The sequence below is a fragment of the Mixia osmundae genome (genome assembly GCF_000708205.1).
Source record: "Mixia osmundae IAM 14324 unplaced genomic scaffold scaffold_11, whole genome shotgun sequence".
NCBI lineage: Eukaryota > Fungi > Basidiomycota > Mixiomycetes > Mixiales > Mixiaceae > Mixia > Mixia osmundae.
Window position 1 is genome coordinate 426140 of NW_014575553.1, and position 21574 is coordinate 447713.

Genomic DNA, 21574 nt, shown 5'->3' on the forward strand with positions numbered 1-21574 from the left:
ATGCGCAGGCAGGAGGTCGACCGACACTGAAGTCGATTGGCCGCTTGGCGACGGTCTCATCGCAAAGTCTGTCGCAGGTGACGCCTTCGCAACTCCTCTGTCTGACGGCTCACGTGCATCGCTACAACCCGCACGTCGCTCGACATTGTACTTGTGGCTCGCTCCCGGTCCCAATCTGCATGTCCGTCATCTGTCTTCGACGTCTTGTTCGAATCCGCAAGTGACGCTCAGATCGATCTTCAGGATCCAATGCCGCCGTCGCAGATGAGCTTTTGAACTGGTTGACGTCCGCCGTCAACTCAGGAGACTGCAGACCACGGCAAATGTCATCAGCAAGCACATAGGAGCGAGATCATTGTAGATTTCTAGGGAAAGTCAGATGACAAAGGTTGCATTGCGTCAGCAGAGCGATCGGAGGCTGCTTTCTCTAAGCAGGCGCACTGCGGACGAGCTGAGGTGCCCCGGACTTGGCTCTTGCTGCGCATCATCGTCAAACAGCCACAAAGGCCGGCCGACGCGATACGTGATACACTCGGCGCGTCCTCTTTGCTTTCTCTCGATCGCGTTGATGTGCGGTGGCGACCGCAGTCTTCTCTCTTGGAGTCTATAAGAAGCCCGGTCTTTCGCTCTCCATCACTCAAGACACTCGTACATACAAAGCTTGCAGTAGCGCTGGTCGCTCGTCTTGCTTTTCCCGCAACTACATTTTTTCGCGTTGGTCAGGCACCGTACGTCGCAGCAAGCACGCATACGAGCTCAGGCAGGTCGTGAGCGCGTCCCTCCTCACCGAAGTCGTCTCGAGCTGACGTACGCGTACAGCTTTGCTCTTCCTCGCAACCTCATCACCACACGCTTGATAAACCTGCAAGACGCTAGTATTTACCACTGACATTTCACCACTATGAAATTCACAATCACGAGCGCGATGCTGCTGATCGGCGCGCCCATCTTGATGGCAACTGCCACGCCGGTCGCCATTCACGAATCTATCTTGCGCAGAACACCAAAGGCCTTGCCAATTGCCATGGCTGAGCCAGTCGCGCAACCGCTCGCCGACCTATCGCTCGCGCACCATCACACTGCCTTTGCCAAGCGCGACGCCGAGCCTAGCAGGACGCTCAAGAAGCGTCACACGCAAAAGAAGCGTATGCAGAAGAAGCGTCACGCAAAGAAACGCAGCCAGATCACGAACAAACAGACCATGCTCTTTGAACGATCAGCTTGTAATGACGAATCGGACTCGTCTACTACGAGCAACGTATCAGATCTGACCAATACGTCAGGCAAGCAAGTCAGCCAGTCTGCAAGCTCCTCCACAAGCGCTGCTGCTTCCACATCTACCTCGACCTCATCCGTCTCTGGCACCACATATTCCGGCGGAGAGGCTACCTACTTCTATCAAGGCGGCAACCCTGGATCATGCGGCAACTACGCCCAAGACAGCGACCTGGTCGTCGCTGTCCAGCAAACCCGGATGAACTCATCGCTGTGCGGCAAGAAGGTGCTCATCACGAACACAGCGACGGGCGCCACAGTCACTGCTACGGTTGCCGACACTTGCCCATCATGCCAGGGCAATCCAAACTCACTAGATCTGAGCGTGGGCGCCTTTGAAGCGCTCGGCTCGCTTTCATCAGGCGTCTTGCCAATCTCGTATGTATTGGAAAGCTGAATTATACAATGCATGCCTTGCACGAGCTGTCACACTAGCTTGCTGCCTACGTGCTTGATCACGATCATCGTCAGCCCAATGCTCGCAAGGCCAATGTAGCTGCCCAATGCTAGCCACCCTGCAGGTATCTCAGGCTGAGGAGCTTCGCGCTTATCCTGCTCCTTTAGCCGCGCTTGCAAGGCGGCCAGACGAGCCTTGCTGATGACAACAAGCGTTCCTTGTCCGAAGTCTTCGTCGTCATCAAATGTCAGCTTGAGAGCTTCTGGCGACGTAGGGAGCTTTTCGTCCGAAACAGTGGATGAGGCTTCGGTCGAGCAGCTGAGGAAGGATGACTGAAGGGGGCCGAGCACAAACGCGTCGTCTGAGCCAGGTCGTTCCGGGCGTAGAATCCTATTGTCTTCAGACTCGCTGGCAGAGTCATCACACGCTCGATCGTCCGGCAAGGTGAGACTATCGACACTCCCTGCATCGGACAGATTGCGAAAGTGGGTGACAGATCGTCGGAATCGCAGCTTGGGCCTATCGCTCGCGTCCTGCAGAGGGGTGTCCTCAATGGGTTCTGTGGCGAACGAGTCGGCCATGAGCTTGATACGTCCCCTGCATCATCGTCAGCTCCGACAGCAGCTTATGTGGTGCGGCTTACGGCGCATATGCGCGAGTGGCTCGAGCTAGAGAAAGTTGCCAGCTATTCGGGTCGCGCATCACCGGCACATCACGAGCGCTTGCATCTGCAAGCTTGTTGGGCTCTTGAGGCACAAATGCTGCAGTCGATCCGAAGCCGCAGATTCTCCCGCGTATACCTTCTGAACGCAATTGCTCCCGAGCGTCGAGCAAAACTGCTCGCCATGCAACGTTGACGCCCAAGGTGTCCAGATCGGCTGGCGATAGTCTGAGGAAGCGTGCGCCGCTCAAGCCAGACGTGCGCACAAAAGCCTCAATGTCCTCGTGAAGGCGTTCGGGCAGCTTGAGAGCTACACCCAGATATTGAGCGAGTTGCGAGGGGCGCCAAGACCTCGGCTCGGCTGGGAGCTCTGCCCTGATGTCAGCATAGCCTGTCGACATGATGCGACGATGCTGGCGATCTGGAGTCAACAAGCTCAGGACCAGAACTGAGATTTGAAGAAGATCTGGGGAGACGTATGCACGGCCCTTCTGCGCAATCATGGAACAGCTGTATGCATTCTTATCGATCACACTCCTCTGGTCGGGCTGACCGGAGGGACCGAAGAGTACACTTGCTGACGGTGCTCAACCGTGGGCTGAAGATAGGGCTGCTTGCGCGGAGGTAATTTCGAGTCTTGATTGGGGCCTGCTAGATTGAGAGCGACAAATCTGCGGCCCTGGTGAGTTGTGCAAGACATGAGCGGCAATGAGAATTACCCGATCGTCATAAAGAGGCAAGTGAGCCATGCGAAAGCAATTGCTGCACGCAGAGGAGTGTAGTTGATGTATGCAAGCTTTTCGGCTCCATTGGCGAAGCGAGCCAATTCAACGATGTCGTCCAGAGCAGGCTGGCTTATGCCTGTCTGTGCGATCACTGTGATGTGACCGCGGGCAGTGACAGCTGAGTATCCGGCGGAGATGATCATCTCTGAAATAACAAAGATGACACTTCCGATGACAGCCCAAGCGCGTTTGAGAGTCACTGCTCGTGCTTGACAAATGCCGATGATGATCTGGTACGGTCGTTAAGACCGGTCGGCCGTGGAAAGCGGCGAGCTCACGATGATCATCAGACACGCAAACTGGGCGATGAGCAGAACACCGGCAGCAGCTTCGAGCTTCGTTGACTCGCCGGTATACGAGACATTAGGACCGAAAGCAGTACTAGGGACGCCGGGCAGGGAAGATGCGTAGCTAAGCGCGTTGTCTTGGTCTTTGACTTGAGCAACGCCGCTGACGAGTAGCAATATATCGACCAATGCACACAATGCAGCCATGATGAGGCCAGACCATGCGATCGTATCCTTGCCGGTATTGATCATTCGTGCGAGTGCAATTTTTGCGTGTCAATGAGAGGGAGCGGGAGGAGACAAGGCGGCATGCCAGCAGGGAGGTCCGTGTGTGCTTTCTTTTGCAGACCGACAACGCGTTGACGACGAGTGATGAAGCAGACAAGTGACGACGAGCCCAGGCTGGAAAAAGGAAGACGACATGGCTTAGTCACGTGATCACTGCTCTGCCACGCGACAGCCTGGTCGGGTCGCGTAGTCTGCGCTCTGCGATCGAAATTCATCAACCTTGCGTCTTCGAAATTCGTGGACGTCTCGAAGTTCTGGGCGGTCTTCGTCCCATCGTATCGATACACAAACAGCAACGATACGATTCCCCATTATCGCAGCGACACTGCATCAGACTTTGACGAAGTCCGCCTGCCTACTGCTCCGGGCCACGAGCTACGATCGACGCGTCTCACACGCATATCGGCGCACGCGAGGCGCCGCCATTAGCGCAGCTCGATGACAGCACCCTCTAATTCGAAGCGGTCCACGCTTCCCCAGAGACAGCGGCGACGGATGATATGCAGTCAAAGCGTCTGCATCTGCCTTTGCTTGCTCTCGATCCTAGTAGCGCCTGTCGAAGCCGGTCTGCAAAAGGTGCCTAGGGTGCATGCGCGTCGACATGCTGCCAGTAGCGCGTCAAAGTCTGTCAAGATTGCCAGCACGGCTCGTCGGAGGGTACTCGTACCTGCCTCGACCACAGACACGCCGTCGCCAGCTGCCACTGCCGTCTATGGCACGCGTGTCAGCACAGAGGTTGGCGCAAATGACGCGGCTAGCTCGTCACTCGATACGTCTGCATTAGTGGCATCCGTCGTCTCTTCCGTCGTCGCATCCGCGGTCTCACATGTCACTGCAACTAGTAGCGCATACGGGGCCAGTAGAGGCGGCAGCTCGACCGCGTCTCGTACGAGGACAGGCCCACAGGCCACAGGGACACAGGTCGTGCCCCTAGCCACGATGCCCCAACCATTCGACACTGTCTTGTCGACAAACTTCAGGTATGCCGACTTTCCACGTTCAAGGCCCAGCATTTGCTGATTTCAGGTCGACAGCTCAACAGCATGCCCTTCATTCTTCGAGCAATTTCTTGCCTCGCCGTCATTCAGGTCTTGCTATCCCTTCTCGCTCTTGCTCGGCACATCAACCGCGTTCTTTCAGATCCAGAGCAATCTGACAGCTCTCTCCGCCGTCCTTGACAATTCTTGCGCAGCGGACACACAAGTGTGCTCAGACAAGATGATCTCGCTTGCTCAAGCAATACAAGACCCGGCTGCGTGCGGGAACGATTTGAAAGCTGGCAATGCGCTTGCACAGTCTGCACTCAATGGCTTCTTGAACTACGACATGATGTCGCAAGTCGGCTGTCTGAAAGACAACAGCACAGGCGACTATTGCTTCGCCGAAGCTGCGAGTAATGATACCAGCGTCACTGATCTGTATTGGTACCAGCTGCCTCTCGGGACGACACTGCCGAGTGGCACACAGGCCAGTTGCGACGCATGTCTCGTGAAGACCATGTCGATCTACAGGTGTGTTGACCATTGAAAGCAGCCATCTCCTGCTGATCTCCTAATGACAGCGATTATGCTTCAAACTCAACGCTGCCAATCTCCCGCACTTACAACCAGGCGAGAAGCGTCGGGAGCATCAATTGTGGTCCTTCCTGGTCGCCTCTCGTAGTCGCCACAGCTGCGAACAGTGCAGCATCACTATTTATACCCGTCGCATTCGTGCTCGTTTCATTGCTATTTACGCTGTCATAGATGGTGCCAAATGTTGTAAACACAAAAGGTGAACAAGGGTATTGCAATCAACATTGTAATTTGCTGCTCATGCGCGCCCACCATGGACTCGCACTGCTGAATGCGAATGATCATACAAAGAGCTCCCAAGGCGCATCTGCTGTGCCTTGCTCCAGGATTCGACCGCCTTGAGCCGTGCAGGAGCGGACTGGGCAGCGTGTCCAATAGTCCCAGACGCCATCACAAGCCTTCCAAACAACGAAACGTCAGTCTCAAGCCTCGCGCACCCGGGAAAAGCTGACCTCCACATCGGCTTTGCGTTGACGGGCAAGTGCTCTGGGATTGAACTTTGCCTTATCCTCTTCTGCGATCGGACTCTGCCAGCTGAGGTTGTCCGTGATAGCAGCGGCAGGATCGATGAGAGCGCGAGCGCGAGCCGCCTCGAGGCAGGCCGAACAGACGGTATGAGTGCATCGCAAGACCCAAGGTCGACCTGCACCTTTTCCGCGTTCTACCTTGCGCATTGCCGGTCGCGGTAGGCTTGAGATACCAGCCGAACCAGGCTGATCAAGCATCAGAGGGGTCAGACAGCTTGCGCAAACGGGCACATGACTCCTCAGGATGCCACCTTTCTTGCTCGTGCTGGCGATACCGATTTCTGGGGATGCGATGACATCTTTCGAGAAGCCCTTGGCGCCCGAGATCCCCTTCGGATGACTTTTGTCCATCGTGAAGGAAGGCGGGGGATGACGGCCATGTACATGCTCATGGATCATGCCAGGAGCGATGAGACGAAAGTGCATGCCGTCGCGTCCAGCATGGGCCAAGTGGTGATGAGGTGCATAAGCAGCCTGACGATTTCCAAGACCAGCTCCGAGCACCTCGAGGCCGCGTTGGACCGGATCAGGTCGGCCTAATGCCTCAAAATGTTGCCCACGGTTTCCTGCAACGTTGAAAGCCGGTTCGCGATGTGCAGCAGCAAGCGGCGGCCGCTCGTCGATCTCGAAATCAGCAGGACCGAGGCCAATCAGATCGCGGAGGCCGCCCGCGCCGAGCAATCGTTGCAAGCGCGCGTGAGCTTGCTGCATCGTGCGAAAGGGATAGCGATCTGGTCAAAGCTTGTTCAGCAGATTGTCGTTTCAGATGGACAGGCAGCTTACGATTCTCGTTGCCTTCCGGGACCTGGACGAGTATGCGTTGACGAGGGCGAGGTTCTGCCTCTCCATAGTCTCTACCTTGTACGATCCCTTCTCGTATTGGTTCCGGCAGAGTGCCTCTGAAGTGATCTTGACGAGGCGCGGGCGGCATATGAGTAGCGCCAGGAACTGCACGGGTGAAAACGACATCGTCATCTCGAGGGATGGCCTGCACGGCCGGTGTTGGTCGTAGACGAGGCGGGTCCTCGATCTCGTCGACGATTATGGGTGCAGGTACTTCGCGCACGACGATGACCGATGAGCTACGACGGCGACGATGATTACCCGTTGGCAGGCGACCTGGGGTGACATTGGCCAACAAATCCAGATCGATGCGTTCTGGAGACGCAGCATCGGTGAGATCGATAACACGATTAGGACGAGTAGGAGGTGGGAGCGAGGTGCTGGTCATAGGTTGCGCGGCTGATGTAGACGCGACAGGAAGCGGACTGCTCGAGTCTACGTCAAAGGGGATTGAAGCCCTTTCCTTGCCCTTGGCCTTGCGGCGTTGCTCTGCAGAAGGTTCTTCCCCCTGATCGGTGGCAGACTGCGCCGTGTCCGCCGCGGCGGTGACGAACGAGCTGTCTGAAACGCTGGTGTCGAGATCTTGGCTGAACTCTGGTGTGACGTCGAGATCCATCGGGGCAGAGCCATTGCGAGATCCTGAAGGCATGGCAGCCGAGTCTGAATGATGCGGTCGCTTCACAGAAGGCTCATCGGACGACTGTGAATGACTGTCGTCGGTGAGATCGATGTCAGGCTGGACAGCTCTGCGTTTGCCCTTGTCTCGTGTGGTATGGTCTGTTGTCATGAGCTCATGGGACGAGAAGTTCGCATCGACGGATAGCTCGTCCATGGTGAGTGAGTATCAGCGCATTCAGGGACCGTCACTAGGCGATTTGTCAGCGAGACTGGTCTGGCCGAGTGTGAAAGTCGGTGTTGTGATTCGAAAGGCGTGTGGCGACAGGTACGATACCCTGCCTGTTCCAACCAACAGTGCGCTTAGGCTCGCCTCGGCAGCGCTAGCGAGACATCAGATCTCCTGCAGCTCAGGAGACGCAATCTTTCGGCGTGATCGTTTGCCGGTGGACTCATAATTTCTGCCAAGTCAATTCAAGAGCATATGGGCATCCGGTCGAAAATGTGCGCGACCCAAAAATGAAGAGTACTCCTCGCCCGGTCAATCTGCTTCTGTAAGTCATTGACATCCATCACAGATCTAGCAGAATCGCTAGTCCAGTGCTCCTACATGATGATCTTCCAAGAATTACTCTTTCCCCGACCTACCGACCATGCCGAGAGCTCAAAGAGAACCTGGTCAGTCGAGCGTTTGGCTGTCCGGCCTCGTGTCGTCAGTCATCACTCAGCTGGCCGGGTTTTGCTCTAGCGGGGTCAAAGCCGCTTTAGCCATACTTGCCAGTATATCCATTCGTCTGACCCTTTCCGGGCTTGCAACTCCTGCTTGCCCCCTGTCGCTGCAAAAATTTGCAAAGTACGTTGCTGACTCGTCAGTCGGACAGGCATAGCATGCAGAGTCGGTGTACGAGCCAGAGATAGCTTGTGTAAGTCGTCTGCTCCCAGCTCTCCTGCACTCTGCCTCCCTACAGCCGTCTACAAGATGAATGGCCCCCAGCCGTTTCTATTCGCAGTTTCTACTAGAGCGTCCCTTCGTCATGTCGTTCGGTCCGGTCATCATCCCGCAAGCGGTCCCCTTCTTTCTGTATGCACGCGGAAGCTCGTCTTCTGGGATCTCGTCTCCTCGGGACGTTGATCCGGTTCGGTGTCTCGCAAGAGTCGCCTGACGAGGTGCAAAGGTGTAGCCAGCAGACTTGCATCTGACAGAGGTCGCCTGGATTGCTTCACCCAGCTGTCGGCGGGATCTTCAAACCCTCTCGTCCGCGCTGGCGGGCTTTCTATACCAAAAGCGCATCCTCTCGTCTGGATCGGTCGACCGGCATGACCTGAGAGAGCTTGAGCGGTTGACTGCTTCGGGACGGCCTCAGTATCGTTCGGCTGGACGTCATGTTAGCCCATAGGGGTGTCTGACCATTCTTCCGAGCCCAAGCTACGCGTCTCTGTCGAGTTCGGTACTGACGTGCACACGTCTTGCAGATCGGGGCATGCCTCTTCTGGAGGGATAGGCAATGTACGTAGCTCTCTTTTGCATCTGTCTTTTCCTGCCCGTCCAGAGATGAGAACTACTCCGTTCAAAAGTATTAGGAAGTGCCGTCAGATTTCCTTGATTCGCCTCTCGCACGCTGTCAACGAACTCTTGCTCGATCCTGTCAGTCTCGCCAAACGCGTCTCGATTGACTAGCCCATGCTGCCACTCTGACCTCGTAGCGCTCAGACGAGGCCGGCTCGTGTTACTCCAAACTTGCTCGCTTGTGCCGCTCCTGTGGCGGGAAGGCCAAGTGAGTGAAGGGCGCGCAGACGGTCCAGTCTTTGAGCGTTCGGTCGTGGGATCGGGACTTGGTGCAAAAGATCAGCGTGGACTTGGCGAGCGTGGGTCTGCTCGGCTGGTTCGCCAAGTCGGGAGGGCAGGAGAGCTCGTCCGGCCTGTCGAAGGCAATCGAGGCAGACGACAAAAGAGACACGCCTGATGCCCCTCTTTGTGCGAGGGATTGTGTTACACAACTCATCGCTTGAGCAGGTATGCGTTGAGGGTCATGTTGATTTCAACACAATTCTATGCATGTATTGTCAGGATCTACACAATGGATCTGTACAGATTGAAACAGACGAATAATTATGTACACCTTATAAGCCTCTGTGCAAGCAACGCTCACATCATGCCCGGCCGGCATGGCCGTCCTTGTCGAGGCTGTCTACAGATTCGCTAGGTCTGACGCCAGTCCAGCTTCTTGTCTCTACATAGGTGAATACAGTCGCGAGCACGGTGAACAAGATCGAAAGCCAGCCCGTGATAACGTAGGCTTTGCCGAGCGAGGATTGGTTGTAGGCAAGGGTGACTCCAAGACGATCGACGTATGAGCCAATCTCCGACTGAGGTACGCCTGGGACATCGAGGACCGCATGCCCGGTAGCAACGATGACGGTCGCTGCCAATACTGCCGCGAAGAGGAAGACGCTCGAGATGATGAGCGAGAGCATGATTGGCTTCTTATAATAGCCAGGTCTGAACGTGATGAGCAAGTTGACCAAGCCCGTTGCCGAGCCTGCAATCGCTCCTGCAGCGATCACTGTATGACCTGTGTCAGCGATGCCGATGCTGAGAAGCACACGACCACTTGCCTGCGCCGCCAACGCCAAGGAAAGAGGCAGCTCCTAAACTCGCGCCATCGCCGAACAGAATGGGTGCCTGACCCTTGGCATCGTTTATGTTCTTCAGCGATGCGGATGCGAGTGCGCCAGTGACTATGCCAATGATATTCGCCAACGTCAGGCAAGCAAGAGCCGCGATAGGCGGATTGCGATTACGCTGCGCCCACAGTTGGTCTGCTCGGGATTTGATCGTCATCGTCTCGGATCGTGCGAGAGCGTGTGCAAGGAAGTGCGGCGATGGTTGTTGTAGACTGATGAACGGCGAAAGATCATTTCACAAAGGGACCCGAGCGCGCTTGCGAGAAGACGAGACTGGATGGAGCTACGAATAGAATTTGATCGAGCGAGCAAAATGAAATGTCGATCACTGCTATCGTCTGCGGTCGGTTGCGGCGAGCCTGGGTGTTGAGCTTGCCCAGCGCCGAGTGCTATGTGTTCACTCATGCCATCACTCACATCGTGCATGCTGCTGATTCCTGTCGTGACACGTCGCCGGACTGCTTGTCTTGTTCCGCACGGACCCTATCTTTCGAGAGCCCTTCCACGAGCCGGTCTTCTCTCGGTATGCTTCGTGCTTCCGTTTGTTTCGGGCAGCTGGGACATAGTTCCGCATAGTTGATTGTTGGTACGAGCTGCTGTCGGCTTGTGCATGCGCAGACGGTCAGCAAGGCCATGGCAGACCCATTGTCGGACGATGTGCTCGAGATCATATTCGACTTTGTCTGCGTTCCACTGCGTCCTGTTCCGTTAGCCAGCCCAAATACGGCTCGACTCGAACTGACTGCAAGACTGCTACGAGTCAGCAAGCGATTCAACCGAATGCTGCTTCCGCGAGTCTTGAAGAATGTCTCGATGACCTGGTCTGACAAAAATGCAACGAGCTTATTGCACCTGATCACCAGCAGACCCGAGCTATGCAGACATCACATGCGATCTATCACGCTCCTCTTTGTCTCCAATCGGCGCAACAATGACTGGCGACCGCCTACGACGCGGCAGCACGCGCGACAGTGGCAATTGCGCAAAATCCTTGTGCGATCTGCCATCACCTCGACACCGAGCTGCCTGATCGCTCTCGGAGGCCTTCGTATCACTACAGGTGCTTCCTGGCTCGCCATACTATCGGCAAGCATGATCTCGCTCTTCCTCTTGACTTGCTCTGCCTCGACCGAAGGGTACAACACGATCTGGCCTTGCCTGTCTGCAGGTTTGGTCTGTCTGCTCACAGTTGCTGTTCGATCCCTCCTGGCCGGCACTGGCTTTCTCGCAAGAGTGCCGCAATCGGACAGGCTATTCTTTGCCGCCGCCCTTATTGCCTCGGGCATCGCTCTTAGCACCGAGCAGATTCTCGAGCCCTTGCGCGACCATCGTCAGCAAATCCGCATGAGAGCGATATCACAGATCTTGCGGAGTCTGCCCGCTCTGGAACATCTCAGCGTTGTTGATCAGCTCAACTGGGAGCATGAAGATATCTTGCCATTTGATGCGCTTGACGGGCTTGAACTTGAACATCATCCAAAGTCACTGACATATTCAAACGATTTTTCGTCGAGCTACGCCGCACTGGCGAGCCTTTTAAGTCATCTAGACGGTATACGTTGCTTGCGTCTCCGCAAGATGGGTCAGATCGTTACTGCCGCTAACGCATCAGAACGTCGAGCATTCTGGATCTGGCCAGAACGGCGGCCCCCCTTGCGCCTGCGCAGACTCACTGAGCTATACCTAGATCAAGCGGACCTGTCTTGGCAGGACATCTGTGCGCTCGTTCCGCCAACGCTGTCTGCGCTGTCGGTACGCCGGCCCAACCTGCCCGGCTTCGAAAGCATCTTCAACCACTGCTGTGGTAGCCTGAGAGTTCTCCTCGTACATCATGCCGAAACGATTGCACCTACGATCAATTTTAGCAAGCTTCAGCGTCTTCAGGCAGCAAGCTTTTCACACGTTCTCATCGGACCAATCATTGGTAGCGCGCCCGACGAAGTCTCGACGGCGCAGGACCTACAGAATGAGCGCATTGAGTGGCTTCAGCTAGCATCTCAAGCGGCCTTGCTCAGTGCCCTCGATAAGGCTCAAGGTTTGCGGCATCTGCGAATTGATGTGCCGGTATCATACTCGACTGGCTACAACTTAGCCGTCTTTGCCAAGCGAATGCCTCGCCTCAGACGAATGACGCTGCTCTCAGCCGGCAGTAGCGCCAGCGAGCATGTAGAGACATTGATCGAAGCTTGCCATGCTATTGACGTTCCGGTCGACATTCGAGAGACTGTTGTCTACAATGCACAGTGAAGACTACAACACCCAAATTCACTCGGCCTGAAAAGATTTGCCCCTGACGTGGGCGTAAGCGCTGCGAACCAACTTCTTCGTTTCCTCGACTGATCGCCAGTCTGCGGCCATTCGTCTGCCGATCGTGTCAGTTGCAAGTTCGGAAGTACATGAAAGAGCATACTGCAAACGGATGGTCGACAGAACGAGGACTGCCACGCTCTTGAGGCGCGGCACGCGCTCTTCTGGCTCATTACTAGCGAGCAATGGCAGGCCAAAGCGCTGAAGCGTCAAACTGGTCGTATCGATTCTGTAACCTGGTCAGGCCCTTGTCCATACATACATGTATCCACGTACTTGACTTGTTCTCGCTCGAGCTGCGTCTGCAAGTACTCCTTTTGCAGGCGGAGGTCGTCTCTAAATTGCCCTTCGCGCAGACATCTTTTCTTGAGATACGCAATCCATTGGAAGAGTCCGCGGCATTCCTCGCGATGGCGTGCAATAAGCTCGTTGGTGTCGTCAGAGCTGTCGTCAACGTCAGCTCCGATTGAAGCCTCAGACGGCTGTACATACGATGGCTGACTTGCTAGCTGAGCAAGCTCTGTGATCCGTTGCTCTGCTTCGCTGAGCTGCTGTCGTAGAGACTTTTGAGCTTCTGACGCTGAAAGCTGCAGACCCGTGGCGGGCTCGCGTAGCGCAAGGTCGATGTCGCGACCCAACACAACCGCGTCTTCCTGGACTGCTTTGAGCTCCTCGCGGAGGCTGTCGATGGATTTGAACATCTCTGCCTTGCTGCGATGAAGGTGTCGCTGCTCGCGCCCTGCTTTGCGTAGCTCGCTATCCTTGCGCTTCAGCACCGCTTTCAGTCGGTCGATCTCTTCGACTTGCGCTGCCAGTCTGACATCTACATCCCAAACGCTGGCTCCTAGCCTAGTGAAGTCGTCTGTGATGGATTCTTGGCGCTGCATCCGCTCGCGTCAGTACAAAACGTCATGACTGCCCAGAGACTCACAGTAAGTAGACGATTGATGACAGAAATGGCAGTGATGCGTTCGCTGGCTAATTTCGACGCAGTCGTGGTGTCGACAACATCAATCTGCTTCTCGAGAGCCCGAATAGTGTCGCGTTGGGCCGTGACGGTCTCTGCAATGGATCCATATTCTTCGAGCAGATCGCGAGCGTCACTTTTGCTGGCCCCGAAGTGCATCTTAAGCTTGTAGACAAGCTGCTTTGCAAGATCGAGCTCCTATATCTAGTCCATTAGTGACGGGCTGACTTTCTGCGCCTCACTCGCCTTTTCCACGCTGGCATTGCGCTCCTCTGCCTGCGTAAGATGTCTGACTTTATCGACTAGCTGGTCGAGATAAGTGTTGGTGACGTTGCCAGCACTGCGCTGTCTCTCTTGCCATTCATGTGGTCCCAGGGCTTCCTGCAGCTCGCGTGATAGCATAGTGCTGTCGAGGCGTAGGGTCTTCAATTGAGCAGCCAGTGACACATTATCGTAAGCTGCTTCGGCCAATTGCTCCGTGAGACGTTTGATTTCCATGTTGGCGTCGTTCAATTGCTTATCGAGTTGTTGCACATGCTCTGCCACTTCTGGAAATGTCTTTCCTTCAAGGCACTTTGATGTGCTGCCGCGATCTTTAATCGCCTGCACCAATCGCGGGTCAGCAGGCATATAAAGTGGCACATGTAACGAACGCCTTTGAAAAGCTCAGGTGATGTACCAGTCGTAGCCGAAGAAATATTACTGATAGACTTGCCGGGTGTAGACGAAGGGCTGCTTTGGCGCATAGCTCTCAAAAGATTCACATGCACGGCCTTTGTTTCGATGTCTTTGCTCTTCAATGTTTCGGTAAAGCGGGTCTGCATGTCGCGGTTATCCTTGCGCAAACGCTCACATTCCGTCGTGAGCTTTCGGATCGTCTCCAGAGAGTCTGCACTGTCGGTGGCTGTTTGAAGCGGACGGATTTTGTGTTGGCCTGTCTCCTGCTCGAGTGACAACACCCGGTTTTGTGCAGCGCGCAATTGCTCGTGCAGGCTTTTGTCATCTGCGGCGGTGGGCGAATGTACTGGACGCGAACGAAGTTGTCGCTCAATTGCTTCACATTTGGTCTGAGCTTGCGTAGCAGCGACTTCCGCGACTGAAAGCTGTCTCGCGAGGGCATCGTGTTCTTTGGCTTGCTCTGCAACGAGTCGTCTGAGCTGATCGAGCTCGCCCGCATGGGCATCGCGTTCTTTGCTGAAGTCAGATCTCTCGGCCGCCAAGTCCCGAGACTGCTGTTGGATACTTTCTTCTTGCGTCCTCATCACGTCGTCAAGCTCAGCGTGAAGTTGCCTCATCTTGTCATTGTGAGCTTGCCCTTGCTCCTGCAGCTGGTTCTCGAGCATCTCGATCCGATCATCAACCAGAGAAGCTCGCTCGAGCATCCGTCGCGTGAGCTCGGCAGCAGGAACGCGCGTCTCTGCGTCGATTGCTGCCAACTCGTCTGACTCGTCGATGAGCTCGAATGCAGCGTCGCGCAGAGTCTTGAGCTCGTCTGTCGTTAGCTCAAGAGCGCGCTGAAGTTCGCTGATTTGAGCAGCACCATTCGACTTGGCTTTAGGCGTCGGTGCATTGGTGGCTTCGTGGCGGAGACGATTGATCTTCTCTCGCTGTTCTTCGACAGTTTCCAAGAGCGCGTGATTCTCCGCTGCGAGCTTGGTCTGCATGCCCTGTAGGTACGAAAGCAACTTTCGACCGTCAGTGTTGATCTCATCATCGTCCAGCGGCAGCGAGTTGTTGAGGTTTGGATGTATTGACCGGCCATAGGTCGTGAGATCGTCGGAGGTGCTGCTCGAAGCACTTGCGTCGCTCTCGTCAGCAGCAGAGGCACCAAACTGAGACAGATTGTATTTGGGAGTGCGGTCAGCGGTGGCGGATACATGTCGACGAGCATAGGGCGTGCCTTTGACGCGCTTGAACCTGTTCGTAGAGGCTACAGCCGTGCGCTTGAGCGTATCGAGCAAGTACGCTTTCCTCAACTGTGCCGAGTCCGAGCCATTTCGCGGGCCGGGCGTGGCCGGATCTGCAGCTCGCGAATCATCGAACGTCGTCATACCCTCCGATGCCTTGCTCGGGCTTGCCAGCCATGAGAGATTGCGGTTAGGCGTGTCATTTCCAGGCAAGACAGTCTCGTCTGCGCTCTGCTGAGCAAAGTCATCCTTGTCGAGCGAGCTGACCGTATCCGGCGGAGAGGGCGGCATGTCCTTGCGAGTGGCAGATCGACCGAGCTGCTTTCTGCGCATGCTGACGTTAAGCATGTTCGTCGGCAATGCCTGCTGTTGTCCGTCGTTGTCAGACTCGACATCTTCGACCGTCGTGTCGAGATCTTGTGGCGGTTGCCCTGCCTCTTTGGGCTGTGCAGGTGAGACGGAAACGGATTCTATCGACTGTTGCGACTCGACATCTGTGAGAGCGTGGCCATCTGGATATCTTGCAAGTTTCGACCTGGCACGAGGACGTGATGCAGGCGCGAAGCGGTTCGAGTGTGCATTACGAGGAGCGGGCGATCCGTTCGCTCGAGCGGTAGCAGGGGATGCCTGGCCGGCCAAAATGCTGGGGCTAGAGGAACGCGATCGAGGGCCTGGTCGGACTGTGCTCGCCTGACTAGCTCGGCTTGACGCGACGGGCGAGGGCGAGTTCTCCTTGTCTGCATGATGTCGCAAATGGAAGCGATTGCTCGGCGTCACAGAGTCTGCACGTGCTGGCTTGGTGAGCCCCATCTCGACAGATTCGTCGAGCGTGCTGTCGAGTCCGTTGAGCATGTTGACAGAATCGCCGAGGTGGTGTCTTGACGGGCTACTGTCAACTTCAGAGTCGGAGACAGAGTCTGTGTCGCCAAAGTTGGGCAGGGCGGGTAGGTTCATGTTGGCATGCTCGTTTTGAGCTTGTCGTCGGCCGATCGTCGAGACCGAGTCCATCGTGTTCAGCAGCGCGGCTGACGCCATCTCGCTGCTATACAGCTGCTTCTATCAGCACGATGGGTGGCGCCAGAGCAGTACGGCTGACCTGGAGGACGTTCAAGAGGCCCTTACTTTCGTCTTGTTGACACTGCCAAAAAGCAGTCGCGGTTTGGAGTCTCTCACGCTGTCGCGTCTGCCACGAGGCCCGTCACGCTCACCGGTCACCGGCGACTTTGGGCGACTTTGGGAGTCGAACATAACGGGCTCGTTGTAGTCATGCAATCGCTCGACCGGCTGGTAGCCGACCCCCGGTATCGCGACATCCTCGCCATTGTCAAAGGCGCTCGCAATGGACTGGTCTATGGCGCCAAAGTGCGTATACGAGCTCGAGATAGGCCGACTGTGTGCTCATTCTGCCCTCGACAGGTTCGCTTCCCGCATGCACTCGTCATGACAGTCCTCTTCCACAGCACGCCGTACGCTCGAAGTGTATATGTGCTCTGAAAAGCCAGACTGAATCGCTCGCAGATGGTCACAACGGGCTCGATTTGTGTACAACGCGACGAAGCAGCACTCACTCAATCTGTGCAAGTTTGTGACCATCTACAAGACTGCGCTGCTCCTGCAACGATACCTGAATGGCGGCAAGGAGCGCTCGCTCGATACGTTCTTTGCCGGTCTCATTGGCGGCTGGACTGTCTTTGGTGAACGGAATGCAGTGAATGAACAGGTTAGCCCCCCAGCGAATGGACAGAGTAGAGATATTGACAGGCGTGGATCGCTCTCAGATTGTGCTTTACGTCGTCTCTCGGGTCGTCACCTCTGCCTTGCCGCGACAGAGCACGCCAGCATCGCGATCAGGCACGGGCAAGCCGGTCGCAATGGTCCCCCAGGGATCTGCGCCTACAGCCAATGCAGCAGCCAAAGCGAGCGCATCGTCTGTGCCGAACCCTCCGGGCTGGCCTTACCCTCGTCCGCTGCCGCCCGACAGTAAAGTGTTCGAGGTTGTCGCTGCTGCCACGTGGGGAGCTGTCATGTGGCTATTCGCCCATCGACGTCAGAACTTACAATCTGGCATGGTCAACTCGATGCAATATCTCTGTGCGTCCCTGCTTCATCTTATGGGGCCATGCTCATGCACTGTGTTAGACCTCGACTCGGAAGTTTGGAGTGGTGTCAAGACACTCATCTGGCGTGAGCATCATGGCCTCATTCATGGTAGAAGTACGGACTGATGATCTCCATATCACAACAGACAACAAATAGATGGCTACACCGAGCGCGCACGACACGTTGATTGCATGGGCAGATTGGCTAGATAGGCTCGCGCTTTTGACACTTGAGTCCATGCGACTTCCCATCATCGCACGCTTCGGCGGGCTCGTGTTGGGGGCGGGAGCTGTGCAGCCTGTGATTGCAAAGTCTGACCATACGCGGCTGCCGTATCGCGTCTGTCCCTTTCTTCCTCGTCTTCATCGTCATCATCGTCGTCATCGTCGTCGAAGCGGAGCCGATGGCGACCCTGTGCGCGTTGCCGCGCTTGTTGCTCTGCCTGTTCCTCCTCTTCCCTCTCGAATGCAGCGAGCTCTTCCTCTTCGCGGCGCGCTTCCTCTGCCTGAAGTGTTGCCCATACGCTCGCTTTGAACAGCGTCAGGACGAGGCCGAGCTTGCGTTCTAGCGGGCGAAGATGATTGAGAAGGGCTGGCTGGGTGCTAGCGAGGGAAGATGCGAGCGTGGCGAGCTGTGCGTCGGATGCAGTCAGCTCTGTGCGCGCAAGGAGAGCGCGGACGTGTAACCTTGTCGAGATTAGCGGCCATACGAGCGTACTCATTGAGAACCTGCGCCTCCGGTGTTGTGAACTGTGCGCTGTCGGTATAGCATGATGCGGTATCGCGTGTCAGTGGTGGCTCTGAGGCTGCCATTGAGGCCGGGGCGTCGAGCGTCAGCGTCACTCGGCCAGCTAGGCGAGACGCGATTTTGCTCGTTTCGCTGTCTTTTTCTTGGTGGGCTCATGAAGTCATGGTCAAGGCGCTCAAGGGCTCCCTGCTGACCTGGTGAGTGTCTCCTCGGGCATGCGCATGCGTCGATCTCAGACGGTGCGTGCCAGCGATGCCGCAGTGAAGCAGATCATCCTGCAGCTCGACGAGCGAGACAAATTCATCATTGCCGATCTTGATGAGACCCACCTGCTCGTCGCCACCGAGCGGGTGGAGGACATCAAGGCGATGTTGGACGTAGAGGCCAGTCTGCGTTGCTCTGCCTCCCGTAAGACGAGCTGACGATGGAGGGGATCGAACAGCTCGAAAAACATATGTTTACGCTCGATGGCTGATGCATCATTTTGCTTCATCACCACCTAATTCAAGCACGGCTCTGGACTTGAAGGGATCACACGGCATCCGGCATGCCGTTAGTAGACCTGTTCAGCTGCACCAAACTTTTTCACAGCTGGATAGGGGGACGTCAAAAGAAAAGACGTTGGCAGAGATCGCAACATGCCGTCTTAATGGCTCCTTCCGTCGTACCAAGGGACTGGGTCTTCGCTTTAGGCAGACATACACTTTGCATGCCTGCCATGCTCTTCCTTCTCACCTTGTCTAGACATGCATGCTTATCTCATCCTCGACTCGCCAATCTCTGCATCGAGAGCTGCTGCGGATACTGTATGCCAGTGCGAATCAAGATGATAGGAGGTCATATGCATGAGTACGCTCTCAATAAGCGATGAGCGCTGAGGCCTGAGGCGCTGAGTTGGCTCACTCGCGTCGCGTGTATTGTCATCGCGACTCGTGTAGATTGCGCCCGCCGCTCCAGCGTCATGGCTGAGCCCCTCGTCTTCGAGAGTCCTCTGGCAGACTATTTGGACGCTCGTACGCGTGTCCACAAGCTTGCTGATCAGCTTGGGCTCATGCTAGCTCTTGTCTCAGATCAAATCGATGTCGATCGCCAACGCATTGGTATCGCTCGCACCAAAGCGCTGTCTGTCGATGCAACAACGGATGCGAGCAGCTATGAGAGTAGCGAAGCTGGTATCTCGAGCGTAGCAGTGCGCAGATGCAAGATATCGAGCACATCCAATAAAAGCACAAAGGCGCATCGGCGACGTCAGTCTACAGCCCGACAGCAGACCAGTGCCGAGCCCATCCTATGCACATGCACCGTCGCTCGATCAGGGCTAGGCTATGCCTTCGGATTCAGACCAGAAGAGCTGACATTCACGCTGGCGCGACCGGGCCGAGCTGTGCCCGAACTACATCAATCAAGCTGGTCATCGCCTTGGCCGCTGAACAGCCGTCCCGCACGGCAAAGAAGTTCCATCTCTGCTGCAAGCAGATCGTCAGAGTCAGAGACAATCGATCGACTCAGATATCTTGTTTCCTCGTCGTCATTATTGGCAGACCAACCCGCGACGCTCGCAACGCCTGCCAACATACCGAAGCGTGTCGACAGGCCAGCGCCGTCTTCTGCAAGCTCTCGAAGTGTACTACACCTTACTGGCCTGATCGTTCCAGCGATGGCTAACCTGCCGTTTGCGAGGCCGCTTACCGAGCCGCGCGCATCTGCCTTGCTGCTCATCATCACACTCGCTATACTTTACGCGCTCGATCGCCTCTTCTTACTCTTTCGAAGCTCCGCTGTCGATCCCATCACCCCTGAAAGCCTGCAGAGCTCGCTCGTTGATCGACTGACGAGCCTACTTGACGAATCTGAGCAGCTCGATGTTATCATCGGACGAGTGACGAGGCGGATCAAGGAGCGAGAGTGCATAGACCTAGGCTTTCGGTTGTGAGCTCATAAACTCCACGCTCTGGCACATTGCTGATGCCTTCATGCTCAGATCAGACACGTTGCCGCCCATTTCGCGCGTAGAGGCTTCGCGAGCCACACGACTGAGGGCTGAGGCCGTCCGCGATGCGCTGTCCAGTGCCATCGCCCGCACGCGAACTTCGTACGCCTCCGCTGCTTCTTCGCTACAACAAGTGGTCAATCAAGATATCCTCACACCTTTGCTCGACATGTTTGTCGCCGAGCCATCCGTAGCTCTCCCGCGCTATCGCTCGATCTCGCCTACCATCTCGCCACCGCTTTCACCGCCTTTGGCGACATTGCCGCTCGATTCGTCATCCGGAACGAGTGAGACTGTCCAATCGCAGCTCGATCCGGAACTGCGGCGCACAGTGATGGCCGAAGGCAGCGACACGAGTTTGACGAGCGAGCCTGGCGGCGAGCATGCTATAAAAGCTAGACAGAGATCGCATCGTCAGAGTCTGACTGTGCCGCTTCTGCCCGAGCAACGGAAGCGGCGAGGTAGAGGTTCATTGACACCATATAGCAGCGATGCATCTGGCGAAGGTTCGACGTCTGAGATCTGGGCGGCAAAGCGGCGCTCGCTGTCGCATGCGCCAATGGCACAGGAAGTCTACGCTGCACAGACACAGCTCAACAGTCCGAGATCTCTCGACAATCTTTTGACAAGTCACAGAGCTATGCATAATGAGCGCAAGCGTCTTCTGTGCCATCTGCTGTCGGTTGAGACGCCAGAAGGAGAGATCGAGTACGATGCTTTGTCGTTCTGGGCTTCGCTCGATGCCTCGCTGGCCAGTGTACTCAGGACGATCCGGGAAGCGCACGCGAGTCTGTCGAGGACTGCAGATACTTGCTTTGGCGCAGATTCGGTGCAGCACAAGCATGCTTCGCTGCCCCTCGATACGTTGACGAGTACGAACAATCATAGCTTCGCGCCTGCTATGTCTCCCTTGCAGCTCCGCCAGGCGCAGCTTACCGCTTATCTCAAGAGTACCCATGACGTCTTGACCGCTTGTAATGCACTCGGTGCAGCTCTCAGCAACACGGCGGAGGATGTACAGCGCATGCTTGCTGCTGATCCACCCCGAGACGAAGCGCTCGGCGCCCAATTGATCTCGCAGCATGATCGTGCTCAAGAGCAACTTTATGCCGCACACAAGCATTATCAGGACACCCGACTGATGCTACGTCAGCTCTTTATCTTGCCCTCCTCAGCGAATCAACGATTCTCGGGAGCCTCACCCTCGCCAGTACCAGAAGCGCTCGAGATTGAAATCGATGAGGCGACACCCCAGAAACTATCACCCGAACCGGATCTTCCTGGATCACCAGCAGAGACCAATGGGCTTCAGCTGTTGGTGGAGAGTGACGCGGTCATTGACCTCATCTCGCTACCCGAGGACGTTTTCGAAGGCGAAGAGGCTAGCGAGCCAAATCGGCGGCCAGCAATGTCACGCGCAGAGCGGATAGCGCTCGCGAAAGAGATAAGGGGCAGATCAGAGCCTCCAGCTCCTCCTGCAGCAGATGTGGCCATGCTGAGCGAGCTCAAGGATGTCATTGGCGCAATAAAGAGTCGCAAATCTGTTGTATAAACAACAATCGTGCTTGCTTGTACAACTTGCTCGATATTGCTAGCCCATCCTGATGCGCTGCGTGAGC

General features: G+C 55.9%; 12 protein-coding genes across 12 annotated transcripts; 7 read left to right on the forward strand and 5 right to left on the reverse strand.

The window, feature by feature from the left end:
• Positions 1 to 179: 179 nt before the first annotated feature.
• Positions 180 to 889, forward strand: L969DRAFT_53502 (uncharacterized protein; the record flags this gene model as incomplete). The annotated part of the gene is made up of 3 exons (XM_014710270.1): positions 180 to 220; positions 615 to 767; positions 820 to 889. The coding sequence occupies 3 exons, from the start codon at positions 180 to 182 to the stop codon at positions 887 to 889; spliced, it is 264 nt and encodes an 87-aa protein (XP_014565756.1).
• Positions 692 to 1783, forward strand: L969DRAFT_90270 (uncharacterized protein). Its single transcript, XM_014710271.1, has 2 exons — positions 692 to 767; positions 820 to 1783. Exon 2 carries the CDS (start codon positions 902 to 904, stop codon positions 1670 to 1672), a length of 771 nt encoding a protein of 256 aa, XP_014565757.1. The 5' UTR covers positions 692 to 767; positions 820 to 901; the 3' UTR covers positions 1673 to 1783.
• Positions 1702 to 4021, reverse strand: L969DRAFT_105444 (uncharacterized protein; the record flags this gene model as incomplete). Its single annotated transcript, XM_014710272.1, has 5 exons — positions 3397 to 4021; positions 3053 to 3348; positions 2916 to 3004; positions 2316 to 2781; positions 1702 to 2269 (listed from the first exon to the last, which is right to left on the reverse strand). Exons 1-5 carry the CDS (start codon positions 3655 to 3657, stop codon positions 1702 to 1704), a joined length of 1680 nt encoding a protein of 559 aa, XP_014565758.1. The 5' UTR covers positions 3658 to 4021.
• On the forward strand, positions 3930 to 5516 carry L969DRAFT_90271 (uncharacterized protein). The gene is made up of 3 exons (XM_014710273.1): positions 3930 to 4673; positions 4728 to 5204; positions 5255 to 5516. Exons 1-3 carry the CDS (start codon positions 4132 to 4134, stop codon positions 5436 to 5438), a joined length of 1203 nt encoding a protein of 400 aa, XP_014565759.1. The 5' UTR covers positions 3930 to 4131; the 3' UTR covers positions 5439 to 5516.
• On the reverse strand, positions 5466 to 7792 carry L969DRAFT_90272 (uncharacterized protein). The gene is made up of 3 exons (XM_014710274.1): positions 6578 to 7792; positions 5720 to 6525; positions 5466 to 5665 (listed from the first exon to the last, which is right to left on the reverse strand). The coding sequence occupies exons 1-3, from the start codon at positions 7467 to 7469 to the stop codon at positions 5549 to 5551; spliced, it is 1815 nt and encodes a 604-aa protein (XP_014565760.1). The 5' UTR covers positions 7470 to 7792; the 3' UTR covers positions 5466 to 5548.
• A 1611-nt stretch (positions 7793 to 9403) lies between these two features.
• Positions 9404 to 10094, reverse strand: L969DRAFT_96762 (uncharacterized protein; the record flags this gene model as incomplete). Its single annotated transcript, XM_014710275.1, has 2 exons — positions 9404 to 9816; positions 9869 to 10094. 2 exons carry the CDS (start codon positions 10092 to 10094, stop codon positions 9404 to 9406), a joined length of 639 nt encoding a protein of 212 aa, XP_014565761.1.
• A 935-nt stretch (positions 10095 to 11029) lies between these two features.
• On the forward strand, positions 11030 to 12184 carry L969DRAFT_96763 (uncharacterized protein; the record flags this gene model as incomplete). Its single annotated transcript, XM_014710276.1, has 1 exon — positions 11030 to 12184. The coding sequence occupies one exon, from the start codon at positions 11030 to 11032 to the stop codon at positions 12182 to 12184; it is 1155 nt and encodes a 384-aa protein (XP_014565762.1).
• Positions 12122 to 16268, reverse strand: L969DRAFT_90275 (uncharacterized protein). Its single transcript, XM_014710277.1, has 7 exons — positions 16215 to 16268; positions 13865 to 16160; positions 13458 to 13814; positions 13176 to 13409; positions 12737 to 13125; positions 12521 to 12688; positions 12122 to 12473 (listed from the first exon to the last, which is right to left on the reverse strand). The coding sequence occupies exons 2-7, from the start codon at positions 16151 to 16153 to the stop codon at positions 12203 to 12205; spliced, it is 3708 nt and encodes a 1235-aa protein (XP_014565763.1). The 5' UTR covers positions 16154 to 16160; positions 16215 to 16268; the 3' UTR covers positions 12122 to 12202.
• A 1-nt stretch (position 16269) lies between these two features.
• On the forward strand, positions 16270 to 17426 carry L969DRAFT_105450 (uncharacterized protein). Its single transcript, XM_014710278.1, has 5 exons — positions 16270 to 16480; positions 16535 to 16584; positions 16637 to 16838; positions 16897 to 17209; positions 17258 to 17426. The coding sequence occupies exons 1-5, from the start codon at positions 16385 to 16387 to the stop codon at positions 17341 to 17343; spliced, it is 747 nt and encodes a 248-aa protein (XP_014565764.1). The 5' UTR covers positions 16270 to 16384; the 3' UTR covers positions 17344 to 17426.
• L969DRAFT_90276 (uncharacterized protein) lies at positions 17349 to 18069 on the reverse strand. The gene is made up of 2 exons (XM_014710279.1): positions 17905 to 18069; positions 17349 to 17849 (listed from the first exon to the last, which is right to left on the reverse strand). Exons 1-2 carry the CDS (start codon positions 18028 to 18030, stop codon positions 17469 to 17471), a joined length of 507 nt encoding a protein of 168 aa, XP_014565765.1. The 5' UTR covers positions 18031 to 18069; the 3' UTR covers positions 17349 to 17468.
• Positions 18070 to 18127: 58 nt separating this feature from the next.
• L969DRAFT_96767 (uncharacterized protein) lies at positions 18128 to 18709 on the forward strand (the record flags this gene model as incomplete). The annotated part of the gene is made up of 3 exons (XM_014710280.1): positions 18128 to 18162; positions 18216 to 18352; positions 18408 to 18709. The coding sequence occupies 3 exons, from the start codon at positions 18128 to 18130 to the stop codon at positions 18707 to 18709; spliced, it is 474 nt and encodes a 157-aa protein (XP_014565766.1).
• Positions 18710 to 18926: 217 nt separating this feature from the next.
• Positions 18927 to 21507, forward strand: L969DRAFT_19742 (uncharacterized protein; the record flags this gene model as incomplete). The annotated part of the gene is made up of 3 exons (XM_014710072.1): positions 18927 to 18978; positions 19036 to 19894; positions 19947 to 21507. 3 exons carry the CDS (start codon positions 18927 to 18929, stop codon positions 21505 to 21507), a joined length of 2472 nt encoding a protein of 823 aa, XP_014565558.1.
• Positions 21508 to 21574: the final 67 nt, after the last annotated feature.

Excerpts from the sequence above, each read along its gene's own strand:
- L969DRAFT_90270 (XM_014710271.1), top strand. The coding sequence starts at position 902 with ATGAAATTCACAATCACGAGCGCGATGCTGCTGATCGGCGCGCCCATC.
- L969DRAFT_105450 (XM_014710278.1), top strand. The coding sequence starts at position 16,385 with ATGCAATCGCTCGACCGGCTGGTAGCCGACCCCCGGTATCGCGACATC. Across the intron at positions 16,585-16,636 it reads GTCCTCTTCCACAGCACGCC|ATGGTCACAACGGGCTCGAT; the intron begins GTACGCTCGAAG and ends AATCGCTCGCAG. Across the intron at positions 16,839-16,896 it reads GGAATGCAGTGAATGAACAG|ATTGTGCTTTACGTCGTCTC; the intron begins GTTAGCCCCCCA and ends GATCGCTCTCAG.
- L969DRAFT_90275 (XM_014710277.1), bottom strand. The coding sequence starts at position 16,153 with ATGGCGTCAGCCGCGCTGCTGAACACGATGGACTCGGTCTCGACGATC. Across the intron at positions 13,410-13,457 it reads GCAATGCCAGCGTGGAAAAG|GAGCTCGATCTTGCAAAGCA; the intron begins GCGAGTGAGGCG and ends GACTAGATATAG. Across the intron at positions 12,689-12,736 it reads CAGCTAGCAAGTCAGCCATC|CTCTGACGACACCAACGAGC; the intron begins GTATGTACAGCC and ends CGTTGACGACAG.
- L969DRAFT_90272 (XM_014710274.1), bottom strand. The coding sequence starts at position 7,469 with ATGGACGAGCTATCCGTCGATGCGAACTTCTCGTCCCATGAGCTCATG. Across the intron at positions 6,526-6,577 it reads CCCGGAAGGCAACGAGAATC|ATCGCTATCCCTTTCGCACG; the intron begins GTAAGCTGCCTG and ends AGCTTTGACCAG. Across the intron at positions 5,666-5,719 it reads AACGCAAAGCCGATGTGGAG|GCTTGTGATGGCGTCTGGGA; the intron begins GTCAGCTTTTCC and ends GTTGTTTGGAAG.
- L969DRAFT_90276 (XM_014710279.1), bottom strand. The coding sequence starts at position 18,030 with ATGGCAGCCTCAGAGCCACCACTGACACGCGATACCGCATCATGCTAT. Across the intron at positions 17,850-17,904 it reads TGGCCGCTAATCTCGACAAG|CTCGCCACGCTCGCATCTTC; the intron begins GTTACACGTCCG and ends TCCGACGCACAG.
- L969DRAFT_90271 (XM_014710273.1), top strand. The coding sequence starts at position 4,132 with ATGACAGCACCCTCTAATTCGAAGCGGTCCACGCTTCCCCAGAGACAG. Across the intron at positions 4,674-4,727 it reads GTCTTGTCGACAAACTTCAG|CTCAACAGCATGCCCTTCAT; the intron begins GTATGCCGACTT and ends TCAGGTCGACAG. Across the intron at positions 5,205-5,254 it reads AAGACCATGTCGATCTACAG|CGATTATGCTTCAAACTCAA; the intron begins GTGTGTTGACCA and ends TCCTAATGACAG.